Consider the following 17,116-nt stretch of genomic DNA (forward strand, 5'->3'; position numbering starts at 1 on the left):
CTAATAAAATGTAAATTTATCTGCGTAGCTAACGGCATATCATAAGTATGCTTAATAGTGATACCATATTAGTTACTACTTGTATATTCTAAACTGTCCATAATTTTATCTCGCACAATTTTCTGTAATTTTGTAAACAAATGTAGAATATAATTTTTTTTTACATAAATCGGGTATCTAAAATATACAGTTATACACTTTTTGTCCGCAGGGTCCAGAGTCTGCGCTAGTAATACGAATATAAATAAATTAGAATACCTCATTAGGCTAAGTTAGATTACACTGGCTGGCTGTTATGCCAAATGTAGACCTTCAGAAAGACGGCAGCGCTTTTTGCATCCAGATCCTTGAACTGCGAAGCTACTAGTTATCTAAGCTGTGTTCGAGATATGGCCGGACATAAGCAAAGGAGGTATTCCAGCGTCTCTCTCAAGACAACTTCCTTGTACTCTTTTCTTCTTAGTACGAAAAAAATTACGAGTTCTTAGATGGGCGTAATCCGACCACTTCAATAAATCAATATAAATCAATCAATAAATCGATAGTGGTGCCGTCCTTTTGGAACCACATATTGTTCAAGTCCATATCATCGAATTTGAGCCAAAAATATTCGGTTACTATTGATGGGCAGCAATTCCCATTCACAGTAACGTGCCGGTCAGGATCATCACGGAAGAAGTATGGCCCAATGACGCCGCCGTACCATAAGCCGCTGCAAACCGTAACTTTTTCATGATGTGATGGTTACTCTTGGAGTACGTTTGAATGTACAGGAACAAAGAATTTCATTCATATCCCAATTCATCTTTGTTTTATTTAAAAAAAAAAATCGTATAGTGCTCTTAATGAAAAACTTGCTCTTAAAGTTGAGGGCAATGACTACGAATTTCGGTAGTAAATTTTAATAATTTCGACTCATTGTTGGATCGTATATCTTTCAATGATCAAATGACAAATCCTACTTAAGAGAAATATCAAAAGAGCGGGGAAAAATGTATCTTCGTTTGCTTAATTTTTTATATATATAATACTAAGGAACCCGCATACGGAGTCTCATCAAGATATCTCAATTTTTCTCAAATTACAGCTATGGTCGAAATAACCTGAAAAAGATTGGATTTGTCGTGATTTTGCCGTGTTTTGCTATGCTTTACAATTGAATAATGAGTAATAGGTTACCACTGACCTAAGGAGACAGTAGTTAGCCTAGCAATGTGCATAAAATAAAGATATAAGGGCATTAGAATCTCAATGAAAATTTTGTTAAAAATATCCTGCAAGAATGAAAGATCGTATGCGGTGCCAAGTCTTAATATAGTCGAGTCATGAACCCAAACCCCTTTCCTATAGTTCCAGGGGAAAACTCAACAGCCCATTAAAAACGAGTGAGAATTTATGTATTCAACTCACCCCTAGTGAGTAATTTGCACTTTGAAAAGTTTTACACCAATACTTGTAAACTAATTGCTCGGAGTACGAGGTACATGTTTTTCGCAGATAAAATAATGCTGGTCAGAGCATGGAGTATTGATCCAAAAACCAAGCGTCTTGTTACTCGTCGCAACACAACGGTGACTGAAAACTTGCCTCGGTTCACCATCCAGCCAGTGTGTGTATATAAATGGTTTATTAATTGGTATCCATTTCCATTTAGAAAATTCTTCCAAATTGCTGCCGCCAATACAGTAAATGTTTTTTAAATTATCGTGTTGACCATAGATGGTCTGTAAATCTAAAAAAGTGAGATTGGAAACCAGTTATTAATTAAAATACGATATGAGGCAGTCACGCTGCAATTTCCTAATTTTCTCACGACCATTCAAAATCACCAGACGGCCATTATAAAGCTCACAAAAATGATAGGCGTTTTGCCAATTTATCTACGAAAAAAGCATAAACAAGTATGTGTACATATACATATGTTTAAGTTTTCTAAGTTTCTTACTTATACCAAATCCAAGTAATTATTATAGAATTTCACCTCCCAGTTCGTTTATAACTGCGTACTCCGTATCGCCAATCCGCTTCCACATATTTCTCTCATCTGTTAATTAAAATTTTTTAAGTCGAAATATTAAATTCTGTCATATTTTCCATTACATATTATTTCTTCTTCAGTGAGTACTTCGAGCATACGGAACAAAACTAGAAAGCAAATATAGCACTGTCTTCCCATCATCGCACTTTTTAATATCTCGCAAGAATGCAGTAAACCTCTTTAAGTAAAATTTTTTTTTACAACTGAATTTTGTTGTTTAATTCATATCAATTGCAATTTTTTCCTTAAGGTGATACTTATGTATATATTTTTCTAACTAATGCGTGCGAAATTAAATTATACTGCATCAACATGGATTGCTGTATATATGCTTATAGCAAGTAAGGAAGGGCTAAGTTCGCAACTAGCTAGGTTTAAAGCCAGCGAAGTACCTTCAGGTACATAAGGCTTGTTTATTATATGGGGTCTAGGGCGAATTTTCACCCGATTTTATTCACTCTAAGCATAAAAATGCACCGCAATTACAAAATCTTGCTCTTTCTACTTTATTGAGATAACTCACATACTGGCCGGCATATGCGGCATAAAGTCATTTGGAAGTTCGAAAATCTTTGTATTAAGTATATTCAACCCATTTACTGTACATTTAGGAAAGGATTCTCTCTGAATTTCAATTATATATCTCACACATTGACCCATATTTTCGGCAAAATGTCAACTATAGGCTCTGGGGTCCCAATATTCGGTATCTAGAGGATTGAGCAGTATTGGTTTCATTTATACAATTTTTGGTCATAAGATGACATTTTCTCTTTGCTTGAACTGCGAAAGGGTAAAATTTTTAATAGCAAAACAAGTAAAATACGCCGAAATGCTGTTTTCGATCTTCCATTTTTGATAGGGCATCAAAAAATAAATCAAAGAGAATTATTTAAAAACAAGTCTTAGTATATCAGCTGTTGTCTTCAAACGAAAGGACTTAATGTATGATCTAGTAGTACTCGTAAACTAAATACGTACTATTACTTTGTGCTATTGCTTTGCATTGCAGGGAGGTCTTATATAAATTAGACTCTTCCCCAAGTTGAAAACGGATGTGTTGTTAGACGTATGCTTTTCAAGAATGCAACACTTCGTTCGGATTTGGCCTGTCTGACAGCTGTTACTTGATTTGTGTATATTCAGTTTAGCTTGCCACTTCATAATAAAAAAACTTCCTCAGAACACGTGCTTGTATGTTTGGTTAATAGGCCCAAAATGAAACGGCTACCGATTCCGATTTTCTCAAGAAAAATTTGTTCTGTCATGAAGCTCATTTTGGGTTGAATGGGTACTTTAATAAACAAAATTGTCTTATTTTCTGGTGATGATAACTTCTAACCCATTGTTGAAGCGCCGTTAAATACTCAAAAAAACCCTGCTTGATATGCTTTGTGGGCAGAGAGAATATTTGGTCTACACTTTTTCAAAAATGAAGGTAGTTATAATATTATACGAGTAGTCAATGGAAAGCGCTATTGAGTCTGAATTGGAGTATATTTATGTGGACGACGTTTGACTCCCACATGATGGCGCTACATGCCATACAGCCAACGAAACAGTCAATTTATTGAAGCAGGTTTTTGGTAAACGCATTATCTTGCGTTGTGGTCTTGTGCCGTGTCCTCCAAGATCGTGCGATTTAACACGTCTGCAATATTTTTTATGGGATTATGTGAAGTCGCTTGTCTACGCAGATAAGCCAGAGACGATTGACGTTTTGGAAAAAGGTATTCGGTGCATTATTGCTGACAAGCGGTCCCAAGTTATATAAAAAGTATTCGAAAACTGAGTTTCTCGACTGGAATTTATTTGAGGCGGCCACGTCGTTATCTGCGTGAAATAATTATATCCTGAATAAGGTAGGGTTTGTTTGCGACGAAGTTACATAGTAACACCTAGAAGGAAACGTCGGATATGCTATAAAATATATACATGATCAACAAGACTGGTTGGGTCGAGTCGTGAACTAGCCCCTCAGTTTTGGAAATATCGATCTGAAACTTTGAGTACATTCTTTCCTACCCAAGAAGCTGCTCATTTGTTGGAACCGTTGATATCGGATCACTACAGCATATAGCTGCCAAACTTCATGGCATAGTCAATAAACCCTTTTAAGGATATGAAAGGGTGAACAACCAACTACCAGAGTCATAAGCCAAGTTTGTAGTTGGTGTTTTAACATATTTTGACTGTCGTTATCGTAAAATTCCTTTCCTTCTCAGTTCAGAATGCCTAGTAATACCTACGGAGTAGTTTACTTTTTAGTTAACTTAAGTGAACCCTTAAGCTCTTAAAGCTTCTATTCCCTCGAAAAACGGTTCAAAGTTAAATAGGTCAATGGATATCATACAGAGTGATCGATTATTTTAAATTATAAGCGCGATATTTTACATATTTGTTCTCTTTTTTTACCTTTATGTTTTGCAATAGTGACTAACAGGTCACTTCTACATGGTCCTGTCTGTTGCTCTTTTGCAAAAATATTGCATTTATTTCGATAATTCAATTATTAATATAGTGCCATTAACCATTTCTACATTCCATACTTTGATGAGTACGCGTCTCCACAAATATGCTTTTCAATATTACAATTCAGTCCTTTGTCGCACAGATTTAAAGCTACGTTCACAGATAAAGTAACGCTTGAAGGAACAAGGACTATTACTCCAACGACCAAGCGCCTTGTCACCCATCTCCACACAACGTTGACTAGAAGATCGCGTCGGTTCACCAACCAGCCAGTGTGTGTATGTAAATGGTTTATTGATCGGTATCCACTTCCACTTATTGAGTTCTTCCAAATCGTTGCCACCAATCCAGTAAATGAAGCCTGGCTCCTCGTCGTTAATACGCGCTTGAACGAAATCTAAGCCAAACAAAAAGGTGTTATGAGCGTTACTTACTGAAACTAATTTTAGTAAAAAACTATGAACTTACTGTTCTTCACTAAAAACATTTGCAATTTGACAATTTTCTCACGATCATTCAAAACCACCAGACTGCTATTATAGCGCTCACAAAACTCATAGGCGCTTTGCCAGCTCAGCTTTGTAGATAAAATAATTAAAATTACCTTTTTAAGTTTCTTCGGTTTCTTAATTATAGTAATTTCAAGTGATTGTAATTTCACCTACCGGCTGTCTGTGCCAAACTGTGTACTCCGTCTTGCCGAAACGCACCGAATAAGCACCTTCAGCTGTTAATAAAATTTTTTTAGTCGAAATATTCAAATCACCCAACATTTCCGTTACCATTTGAATACAATTCTCCAGAGTCCATTTCCCATCCTTCAATGTCTGCTCTTGCCAATGCGAGTACTTGGAGCAAAACGAAAGAGACTAGAAAGCAAATATCCTGTCTTCCCATGACCGCACTTTTTAATAAGCTGAAAATATAAGAATAACCAATGCCAGTGAAAATATTATTACAATTGAAAATTAAATGACTTAACTTCATCTCAATTCAGCTTTTTCTTCGCAACCGTTTAAAATTGATCTGTTATGCTAATATACATATTTACTTTTTTAATTAATGCGTGCGAAATTAAATTATAATGTATCAACCTAGATCGGTGTATATATAATTATAAAAAAATTAATAGGTACGTTAAAAGACCATAGCATAACTAGGCCAATTTCCAAAAAAGCGATTCGAAAATGAAGCAAAAAAGTACAGTGGATTCAGACTGGTAGTAGGGTTTCCAAATAAAAAGCTCATTCTTTGCCAAGACAAGACTCCACGGAAAATTATTTATTAAATCAATATATTGAGTGCTCAAAAATGCAGTTCTTTCAGTCGAGATGTATCGGTTGGTTTTCTAGATTTCTTGAAAGGCAACTGCCAAATAAATAGTTGCGTGTCACTCAGTGCTTACTACTTACTTTGTACTATTCTAGCCAAACACAGAAGTACTTCGTGCGCGAACACCTTCTGTTGGGTTCCACTCATCTTGAACACTCATAATGTCGATTATTGTCTACTTCCGGGCTTATACGTATAAACTCAAGTTTCCTCACCCGTCACGTTGTCACATACGTGTTTTAAAGCATCGCTATCATAAATATTTTTTGACTTTTCCCTCGACCAATCGACAGGCGTGTTTTTTGAGCGATTAACCAATTGTGAGTGATCTATCGAGACAAATTTTTGTACAATCAAATTTCCATGCAATATTGAATTTATGCTGGTCCCACTAATGGTTGCAGTTGTCTTAAGCTCACGATAGGTCAGATGACGAACTTTCAATATCTGTCTGCGCATAGCATCATTACTCGCTACTGATTTTGGACGATGATTTTTTTTTGCCAAAATATTTTTCAATTACCATTCAAAAGAACATTCTTTGGAATATATGTGTTGAAGATTATCTCTTTCAAATGTTCGCCGCGCAACGTCTCATATAGTCCATCCGTTGAGTCCAATTTTCGGCTAGTGAATGACACGCGTGATGTTTTGCTCCGGGGCCTGATTCGAAGCGAGATTGTGCGTATAAACTTTAAACCTTAGATATCCCTACAGGAAAAAGTCTAACTGTGTAACATTACACGAACTTGGTGGCCAATCGATCGCGCCAAACTGTGAAATCATCTGCTCACCGAAGTGTTCTCTATTCTCTCAATATATCCATTGATTGATGCGATATGTGGGAAGTGGCGTCGTTTTCTTGAAACCAAATTTGGTCGAGATCACGAACTTCAATTTCAGGCATCAAATGACGCGATAACTGGCAACATTTTTATGTGGAATCAATGATTCCTTTGGCCCACAAACAGTTATATTTTCTGTCTGAAATGGCAGCTCTCGAGTTTCTTCAGATTGCCTTCGTCCCAAATGCGACAATTTTGCTTGTTTCCAATCTTTACAGAACGTGAATTTTCGTAATAAAGTTGAATGATTTAAATACATACGTTGTTTAGGCGTAAGTCTTTGCGGCATAAAATGCCAAACAATACTGAAGAAAAATAATATGACGGCCTGACACGACTAACGCATAATCTGTCAAAACAAAGCTATTGAAGAAGTACCTCACTAAGATCAATTTAATGTGTTAGTTCATCACACCCGATATATTTTCTGTTGTTCATATTGGGTCTGTCTATAGTTAAAAAGAATAATGATTTTTGTTAGCTAATTTCCTACAATCATATTTACTGTAGTAGAATAGTGGAAAAAAATATTTTCACTGATGAAATTGCTGTAGTTCGAACACTTCGGTCAGTCCATATCAGCAGGTAAAACTTTAAAATTGTTCCAATAAAATTTGGAGATATCGGTCAGACTGAAGTTGCTCATTTAATGGAACCGCCGATATTTTCATTGATTTTCTTTTTATTTGCCATCATTATTGCTCCCTTTCAATCAAGTTTTCTTATAACAGTTATCACATATTGCCATTGTCATATATATCGTACTATTTACCTACATTCACTAGCACAATGCGCCTATATTTCTACAAGTGCAAGCAACACTTGTGTTATTGTTGTAGTTGTAGCTGAGTTGCCACATTCCGGAAGTGTTTGTCGCTTCCTTTGTTGTTGTACTCGTTATTATGTTACTATTATTTTTTGTTGTTTGTTTAATGTTATTATTGTTGTGCTCACACTTATCTGTACTTACTTGGTTTTTGCCTGCTGCGCCGTTGCGATAACAATGTTTGTCTTTATTTTGGGTTTCGCGTCTTTTTCCACTTTTCGGCATAGTCAAGAAAGTAGAACAACAAGTTTCATTACTTAGTGTTGTAGGAATTTCTTGAGGCTGCATAGACACGTATGTATACAGTTTGCAGGTGTTTATTGAGAAGTGCATGCTTGTAGCGGTAGATATACATACATACATATACATATATTATATGTAGATATACCTGTATACAAAGTGTTAGTGTGTTCGGAAGTTTACGAAGTATGTGCCTGTATGTGTCTATATTTATATACTCATATTTCTTGCTAAACAAATGATAACGTTAACTTTCTGTGACTTTTAAAGATGTTCTTTCCACAGTTAAGCGACAGTCACACAAGTTGCTCATACGCCATGGCATGGTGTAAAGTACATTAGTCTTAAATGGTTTAAGCACTGTTATTTTGTGAAATTGATTTAAAAAATTTTATAATAAACTAAATATGTAAGTTAATTTGATAGTGATAAAAATCCGTTTTCGAATAAAAAAAATTAAATAAAAACAAGTAAGGAAGGGCTAAGTTCGGATGTCTCCGAACATGTTATACTCTCGCACGATAAGTGATAATCGAGATTTCATTATCCGTCATTTACATATTTTTCAAATACCGTATTTGTGTAAAGTTTTATTCCGCTATCATCATTGGTTGCTAAAGTATATATTATACAGAGAGAAGGCGTGGTTGAGAACCGATTTCACCCATATTTTGTACATATCATCAGGGTGTTAAGAAAATGTTATATACCGAATTTTATTGAAATCGGTCGAGTAGTTCCCATTTTCAATTTGAAAAAAAAAAGCCTGGGTGCAGCTTCCTTCTGCCATTTCTTCCATAAAATTTAGTGTTTCTGACGTTTTTTGTTAGTCGGTTAACGCACTTTTAGTGATTTTCAACATAACCTTTGTATGGGAGGTGGGCGAGGTTATTATCCGATTTCTTCCATTTTTGAACTGTATATGGAAATGCCTAGAGGAAACGACTCTATACGCCCACTTTTCCAAAAAAATTACGTCTAAATATGCCCCTCCTTAATGCGATTCTTTGTGCCAAATTTCACTTTAATATCTTTATTTATGGCTTAGTTATGACACTTTATAGGTTTTCGGTTTCCCCCATTTTGTGGGCGTGGCAGTGAGCCGATTGTGCCCATCGAACTTAACCTTCTTATGGAGCCAAGCAATACGTGTACCAAGTTTCATCATGATATCTCAATTTATACTCAAGTTACAGCTTGCACGGACGGACGGACGGACAGACAGACATCTGGATTTCAACTCTACTCGTTACCCTGATCACTTTGGTATATATAACCCTATATCTGACTCTTTTAGTTTTAGGACTGTTATGTGAACAAAACTATAATACTCTCCTTAGCAACTTTGTTGCGAGAGTATAAAAACTAAACAGCAATTCTTGGAAAAATTCGGTCCACTTGAAGTGGTTGGTTGTATTGACGATACGCTTCTCAGATAATCAGATTATTACTACAATATCACAGTGTCAAACTCTATAGCCTCACCCAGTAAGTACCTATAGGACAGTATTCCGTTAGAAGCCCTACCATTGCGGTGAGATAAACCTTGTTAAGGCAAAGTAATTCAATAGACCTCTTTGGACCGGAAAAACTGCGCTATCGTACAGGTGCCGGTTGTTAGCCAACACTTACTAAGCCATACGAAATCCCAATCTGATTAGATTCGACTAAGGATACCCAGACGAGTCTGATAATAAAGTATAATATTGCTATTGATAGTCAGTGCCGACACTTTTTTTACAAACTTTCAGCGCAAAATGCTAGTTTTGCCGCTCTGAAAATGTAGTAAATAATTACCTCTCCATTTTAATAGTAACTACTTCTTCTTAAAAAAAAAAAAAAACTGTTATCTGGGATACTGAAGCTAGAGTTAATGGAGAGTTCTTATCAAGAAATATTCCCTCCAACTTTCATACGTCTCCTTGTTTGCCAGAAGTCTGGAGTTATTGGCTAAAATTAATAAAAAAAAGGCGATAAAATACACTTTTTTGAATAAAAACAAATAAAAGCAAATAGAAATTGTAATTCTTAATTTTTCTAAATTTGTTTCATCAAAATCGGACAAGTGGTTCGCGAGTTATGTTAAACTACGTTTTTGCCAAAATGTTACAACTAAGCGAAAAAACATCAAGATAAGGAAAAAATTTAAAAGGTCATAAAAAAAACTGACACATACGAACGCCAAACCCTTTGAGGCTTTCACTATACTGACCTAGTACCATCACCCTGACTTGGAATTTCTCACCCCCCAGATTAGCTGTTGTACTGTGTTATCACCGAAAGGCTTTTCCAACATTCTGAACCTTTCGGCAACAGAGATTTGGTTCCGCACACAAAAGTTAATGGAACTTTTTTGTTGAATAATTTTACTCATTGTATAAATCGTCGAATGTACATGTATCGAATGATGTTACAGTTGGCATAGATGGTACTGAGAGTCATATCAACCTAGAAAAAAAAATATTTCGACAAATGGGTTTTCGCGCGAAATTTAAATGAAAAAGTGTTTTTATATTTTGCCCACAATAGAAAATATGTAAATATAAATACCTTTATTTACGATTTGCTTGTATATCAAACCGACATTGTATTGAACTAACCAACCATTATGCATTCTTCCACATACGTATGATTATATTCATACATACATTTTAATACACGCGTACATACTTATATTACATATGTATATGTGTTCGTTTCCATTAATAAATTGATATGATACAACTTATGAATTAATAATTTCTGTTGCATTTAATTTATATTCTGTGAAATTATGCATAAGAAATTAGGGTGAAAAGCAAATTTGAGCCGATTTGAGCATACTGTACTGTATGTAACGTTATATTATAGCTTATTTTCCACCCAGATACCGTTAAATGATTAATAAGCATGAAAATGATGCGTCTTTACATACCTATACAGTTATAACTAAGTATGTGCGTATGATTTCTTATTGATATTATTGTGGCTTAGAGAATTAACTAGCTAACGGAAGTAATTTTATTGAGCTACGAACTCATACGTGTAAATTGGAAACAATTATTTAGTTAATTTGTCTAAGCTTATTTAAATGTTACAGAGATTCTGAAGGAATTATTAAGGAAAATAAAACAACAACAACAACGGAACCACAACAATAGAAACTTATGTTGAATAATTTTGAGCAAAGAATATATCTTTATAAATAACAAGTGGATTAACTCGCATTCACATGATTAATATCAACTGATCAAAACTTAACTGGACTGATAAAAAAAACTGCATACATTTTTCCGTTTTTTAATACAAGGAGGAGAATAATCACATTTTAAGCCAAAATAATTTATTACAAATCTTTATTATCGTCTTTAAAATAGACTGAATTTGTGCTAATACAAGCAAAGATGTCAAACACTTGTTCTAAATCTCGGCTGGGATGGTCTTAATTGTCTTCAGCGTATGTTGGTTTTTTTTCGGTTTTCAAGCAGTTTTGAAGGGCCATATATGAGAGATGTAGGGATCCTTCCCTATCTCATAGATTACATACGATTTTAAAGTATAATTTCTTTAACGTTTATCGATTCGGTTTGCAGGCGCTTTATTTGGACCAGTCCGGATAAAAACTGAACAGATGGTTTATACTTTTAACTGGATGTCAGACAAATAAATCAAAATTAAAAAGTTCAAAATGTGATCTGAGTTTACAACCGAGTTAACAGATTTAAAGCACAAGGGTATTCCATATCTTCAGGTATTTTTCTTACACTCAAATTGTCAATTTTCAAAGTTTGGGATTTTGATGATATTGATATCATCGGCCTCAACATCCGCGCCGTTAGTTCTGCTTTCTCCAGACTGGGCAAGGAAGCAGTCGTCGCACTCGCGACTTGGAACTCACGTCACTGTTGACAGTCATAACTTTGAAGTCGTAGACAATGTCGTCTATCTTGGAACCAGCGTAAACAACACCAACAATGTCAGCCTGGAAATCCAACGCAGGATTGCTCTTGCCAACAGGTGCTACTTCGGACTGAGTAGGCAATTGAGAAGCAAAGTCCTCTCTCGAAGAACAAAAGCCAAACTCTATAAGTCACTCATAATTCCCGTTCTGCTATATGGTGCAGAGGCTTGGACGATGACAACAACTGATGAGTTGACGTTGCGAGTTTTCGAGAGAAAAGTTCTGCAAAAGATTTACGGTTCTTTGCGAGTAGGCCACGACAAAAAACGCATTCGATGGAACGATGAGCAGTAGGAGATATACTTATGACAACATTGACATAGTTCAGCGAATTAAAAGACAGCGACTACGCTGGCTAGGTCATGTTGTCCGAATGGACGAAAACACTTCAGCTCTGAAAGTATTCGACGCAGTACCCGCCATGGGAAGCAGAGGAAGAGGAAGACCTCTACTCCGTTGGAAGGACCAGGTGGAGAAGTACCTGGCTACGCTTGGAATATCCAATTGGAGCCACGTAGCGAAAAGAAGAAACGACTGGCGCGCTGTTGTTAACTCGGCTTTAATCGCGTAAGCGGTGTCTATGCCAATTAAGAAGAAGAAGAAGACGGTGTTAAGGCATTAACCAATATCAGACCAAATTAATTCAGAAAAAGGGGTAGGTATATGTAAATGCAAAAATTCTTAACAGTGCACTGAAGAAGTGAGCAAATATAAAATACGTTAGCAAAATTAAAAAAAATGTGTGAAATTGCAATTGATATAGCAACATTTTAGTGGATGAAAGGTTGTTCCTGGAATTTTGTTTTAGCCTTTGAAGCGTTCTACTAACTATCCTTAGAAGCAGTTACGGACTACTTTCTAGATGTTTTCTTTGGTATATGTATGTAGTTGCTTTATAAGTTAAAAGAAAAAATACGGGGTGATTCATACATATATATTCGATATTTAGTAATCCTTTTTATTAACTGAACAGCCAATATATTATATGAATCAAGTGTGCCAGGAGGTTTATAACGTCGGAGACTCTATAATATAATGGGTGATCCAAGTAGAGGTACTTTTTCAGTAGCCTTTTTTGACAGATCATGCGTAAAAAATAAAGCTTGTGGAAGAACTGAAACTGCCCGACCTTCTCCAGCAACATCGCCTCGCTCTTTGGGCATTTGAAAAGTTCCAAGAAGAGTCAAATTTTGTTCAGCGATGAGGCCTATTTCTGGCTCAATGGGTATGTAAATAAACAAAATTGCCTCATTTGGGAGAGAGCTGCTGCAAATTAGTCGATCTGAAATTATGCGCACATCTTTTTCTTCTAAAGAAGCTGCTCATTTATCCGGACCGTCGATATCGGACCCCTACTATATAAACAGATCAGAATAAAGTCCCTGTACCGAAAACTTATCAATTGGACGAGATATTTTCACGAAATTCGCCATGCATGATTGTCAAAAGTAACGACATAATCTCTGAGGAGATTATCTGATTGATCGAAATCCAGTCCTTTCATGGAAAACTTGTTCATTTGAGAGTTTATACAGTATTCGTCCAAATTGTTCAGATTAGATCAGTACTTGTATAGTAGATAGCTGCCATACAAACTGACCGATACAAATTTGTGAAGGGTATTATAGCTGTTTCTTGTTTGTAATATTTTTTTTTATTTTGATAGTGCCAGCACTACCTTTTCCTTTAATAATCTTAATCCTTAACTATACGAACTTATTGAATTTCAAACAATTTTGCTTCTCGATTTATGTTTTCTGTTGAAATGCATTTTCTCCTTAAAGGTTGTGTTACCTAGCAGACCTAGTAAGACTGCCAAAAAATTTCATCGGTTTTAGGGTATTAAAAAAACCAACTGCCGCATGAGTTGATTTGAAATTTTCAGGTTGTATTTATTCTTTTTTTTCTTTTTTTTATACTCTCGCAACAATGTTGCTAACGAGAGTATTATAGTTTTGTTCACATAACGGTTGTTTGTAAGTCCTAAAACTAAAAGAGTCAGATATAGGGTTATATATACCAAAGTGATCAGGGCGACGAGTAGAGTCGAAATCCGGATGTCTGTCTGTCCGTCCGTCTGTCCGTCCGTCTGTCCGTCCGTCCGTGCAAGCTGTAACATGATGAAACTTGGTACACGTATTCCTTGGCTCCATAAGAAGGTTAAGTTCGAAGATGGGCAAAATCGGCCCACTGCCACGCCCACAAAATGGCGGAAACCGAAAACCTATAAAGTGTCATAACTAAGCCATAAATAAAGATATTAAAGTGAAATTTGGCACAAAGGATCGCATTAGGGAGGGACATATTTGGAAGTAATTTTTTGGAAAAGTGGGCGTGGCCCCGCCCTACTAAGTTTTTGTACATATCTCGGAAACTATTATAGCTATGTCAACCAAACTCTACAGAGTCGTTTTCTTCAGGTATTTCCATATACAGTTCAAAAATGGAAGAAATCGGATAATAACCACGCCCACCTCCCATACAAAGGTTATGTTCAAAATCACTAAAAGTGCGTTAACCGACTAACAAAAAACGTCAGAAACACTAAATTTTACGGAAGAAGTGGAAGAATTAGGAACCAATGATGATAGCGGAATAAAACTTTACACAAATACGGTATTTGAAAAATATGTAAATGACGGATAATGAAATCTCGATTATCACTTTACCATGCGAGAGTATAAAATGTTCAGTGACACCCGAACTTAGCCCTTCCTTACTTGTTTTTTTTTCAAAATTTCACACCAGGTATGCCGCTTAATAAGAAAACTGCGACTTTTGGGCTTTAGAATACCATATGTCAGCTTTAAGATGAAAACATTGTGTCTCAACCTTAGTATGCTTTTAAAGCGACGCTGAATTATTTTTTCTGAAGAGAGAACCTTCTTCTGATCAACTTTGTCTAAGTAGAATTTGTTATTGTTTTTTCGAATAAACGAACATTATATGAAAAAGATTTTATTTTTGTTACTTCATATTCAAAATTTCAGAAAATAGAGATCTGAAGCTAATTTGACGACCTTAAGAAAATGTTATATATTCAAAAGAGAAAGTTAAGAGTTTAATTCAGAGTATAGACTATACCTAATTTAGAGGATACATAAAGAATTATTAAATATTTAAGCAACTTACTTATACTTAAATATAAACGTATTTTCCACCAAATACCAAGCTTCCAGTAAGTTATATATATAAAACTAAAGTCTGTTATGCTCATGTCGCTTCTAGCTCACTATTTCCCACTATTAGTTGTAAATATACCAAATACGCTAGTAAAGCTGCTTACAACATCCTACATGTCATATGTTGCAATGCCCTACACATGCCACATAACACATTTGGCTTGTGTTCGCGCCTTAATATAGTCGTACTTGTAGTTGGGAATTAACATTTAATCCCGTTACAAGCGTTAGTTGTCAATTACATTTTACGATTTAATTTGTGGTTAATTACAAACCTATGCAAGTGGCGAAGCACATATATCATACATATCGACATACATGAACTTAATTTAATGTGGCATAAGCAAGCTGATTTCTGGTGAGTTTTATGTGACAACTGCTGAATTGTTGCTCGATTTTTGTTGGAATCAAAAACCACTTGTTAGGAAAGGCATGCGCATGAAAGGAAAACAGCACAAACAATTTTTTACTGGCTTTTAAAGATCGTACCCGACTACGGTTTTACATTGAAGAAGGTTTTATTGATCGTAGTAATCTCATAGAAAGTTAGTTGTAATCACATAGAATGCAAAGATCAAAGATAAATATATGTAGCTCACTCTTTTCGTTCGGAATGGAGCCATAGCTGAGCTCACACGAAACTTTTAAACCATGACTCCACGATGAGGGGATTAGTCTTGAAAAAAAAAGGTAGGTTATATTACCGCCCAACACACCTACATAGTTATTTAACAAACAAATTTGAAGAAACCACACTTTTCTCAAAGCGATATTAGTGTGTTGAAGTTCAGAATGAGCTTTGAAATTCTTAACGACAACGACAATGCTTAAGTATTCGTACATATATCCGTAGCAACATTTTACTTCTGATATTGACCTCCCTTGATATTTAGTTTGATAAAATCGCATACATTCATCGCCGTTCCATTAAATTCGCCATTCATTTATACTTCCTCAAGTTTCTATAGTAACTGAAATTTTTGTTTAACTTGACCAGCATTTAACAGCCATTTAAATATCTGTTAGGGCCCCATTTTTACCAGCTCATAATTTACTAAAATGTTTTGTTGCTCTCCGAACCTAAAATACCACTTATTGACTAGATTTGAACTAGTATTATTTGAACGTATATTATATTAGATAGAACCCAATTCCTCTCCAGTTAGCTAAAACTAGCCGCTTTTGGAAGATTGCTTCTCTCAAATGGTCCAATTCCTGATATCATAGGTACGAATTAAGAGCTTAGCCGTAAGGAGTAGCTCATGGGATATTATTCTCTGCAAATCTAACCAAACACATAATGAAACCTTCCTGCCCACGCTGCTTCGGCTTACTGCGATTCGGTACCTTCGTGCTTGTTTGACATTCAGTATTCATTCGAAGACGGAAGTTCGACTCTTATGTCGAGATTGTTTTCATATCCAGTCTCATTTAAATGTTTTCAAAACGGTTTAAGGCAACATGGTTCTCCTGAGCAATCTCCTTGAATTACAGCCGAAATCAAATACTTGCAACATTTTATGAATATTTTTAAAAATTGGTTTGAGTGGTGCAGCTTTTCGAACAAATTTACCTGAACGGAATCGGAAATGCGCTTGTCTGGGTGTTACAATAAGGACGTTGGATGTCAAATAGCTTATCCTAAACGTACTACAAGGTGATTTTCAAAGAAAAATGCATTTTTCATGGCCAAATGCATTTTTCCTAAAAGGAAGAAGTCGCACGGTCCCATATCGGCTGAATACGGGGAGTGGTTGATGGTTAAAATGTGATTTTTGGTCAAATAATCGGTCACAAGGATTGATCGATGAAACGGATTTTGGGTCGTTAGTCAATTTGTGCGGAACAAACCGTGCACGCGCCTTTCGTAAGCCTAAATGTTCGGTCAAAATGCGATAAATCGATGTTTTGGAGATGTTCAATTCCATTTCCATGAATTTCAATGATGATTTCGGCTGATTTTTGATGAATTCACTCACAGTTTCGATGGAATTTCCGGTGATCACGGATTTTGCCAAGTTATTGTTCGCCGACTGCTCCGACTGCTTTGGTTACTAGCTCCGTCTAGTCAATTATACTCTTATGAGCAAAAAGTAGTAAGACGTTTTTCGTAATTTTAGAATTCTTAAAAATGGAAGTCGTCCCTCATAATAAAGCACTAATACCCTTGTGACAATCCTCGAAGCAGTTGTTACAGTAAATTTCCGAAATAACCTTCAATGCGCGTAGCGATTCACGTTT

General features: G+C 35.7%; 1 protein-coding gene across 1 annotated transcript; it reads right to left on the bottom strand.

Moving 5' to 3' along the window:
* Positions 1-4,490: 4,490 nt before the first annotated feature.
* On the bottom strand, positions 4,491-5,446 carry LOC120772263 (C-type lectin domain family 4 member K-like). Its single transcript, XM_040100766.1, has 4 exons — positions 5,293-5,446; positions 5,176-5,237; positions 4,979-5,087; positions 4,491-4,907 (listed from the first exon to the last, which is right to left on the bottom strand). The coding sequence occupies exons 1-4, from the start codon at positions 5,405-5,407 to the stop codon at positions 4,627-4,629; spliced, it is 567 nt and encodes a 188-aa protein (XP_039956700.1). The 5' UTR covers positions 5,408-5,446; the 3' UTR covers positions 4,491-4,626.
* Between the last annotated feature and the right edge of the window lie 11,670 nt (positions 5,447-17,116).

This window comes from Bactrocera tryoni, chromosome 3 (genome assembly GCF_016617805.1).
Source record: "Bactrocera tryoni isolate S06 chromosome 3, CSIRO_BtryS06_freeze2, whole genome shotgun sequence".
Classification (NCBI taxonomy): Eukaryota; Metazoa; Arthropoda; class Insecta; order Diptera; family Tephritidae; genus Bactrocera; species Bactrocera tryoni.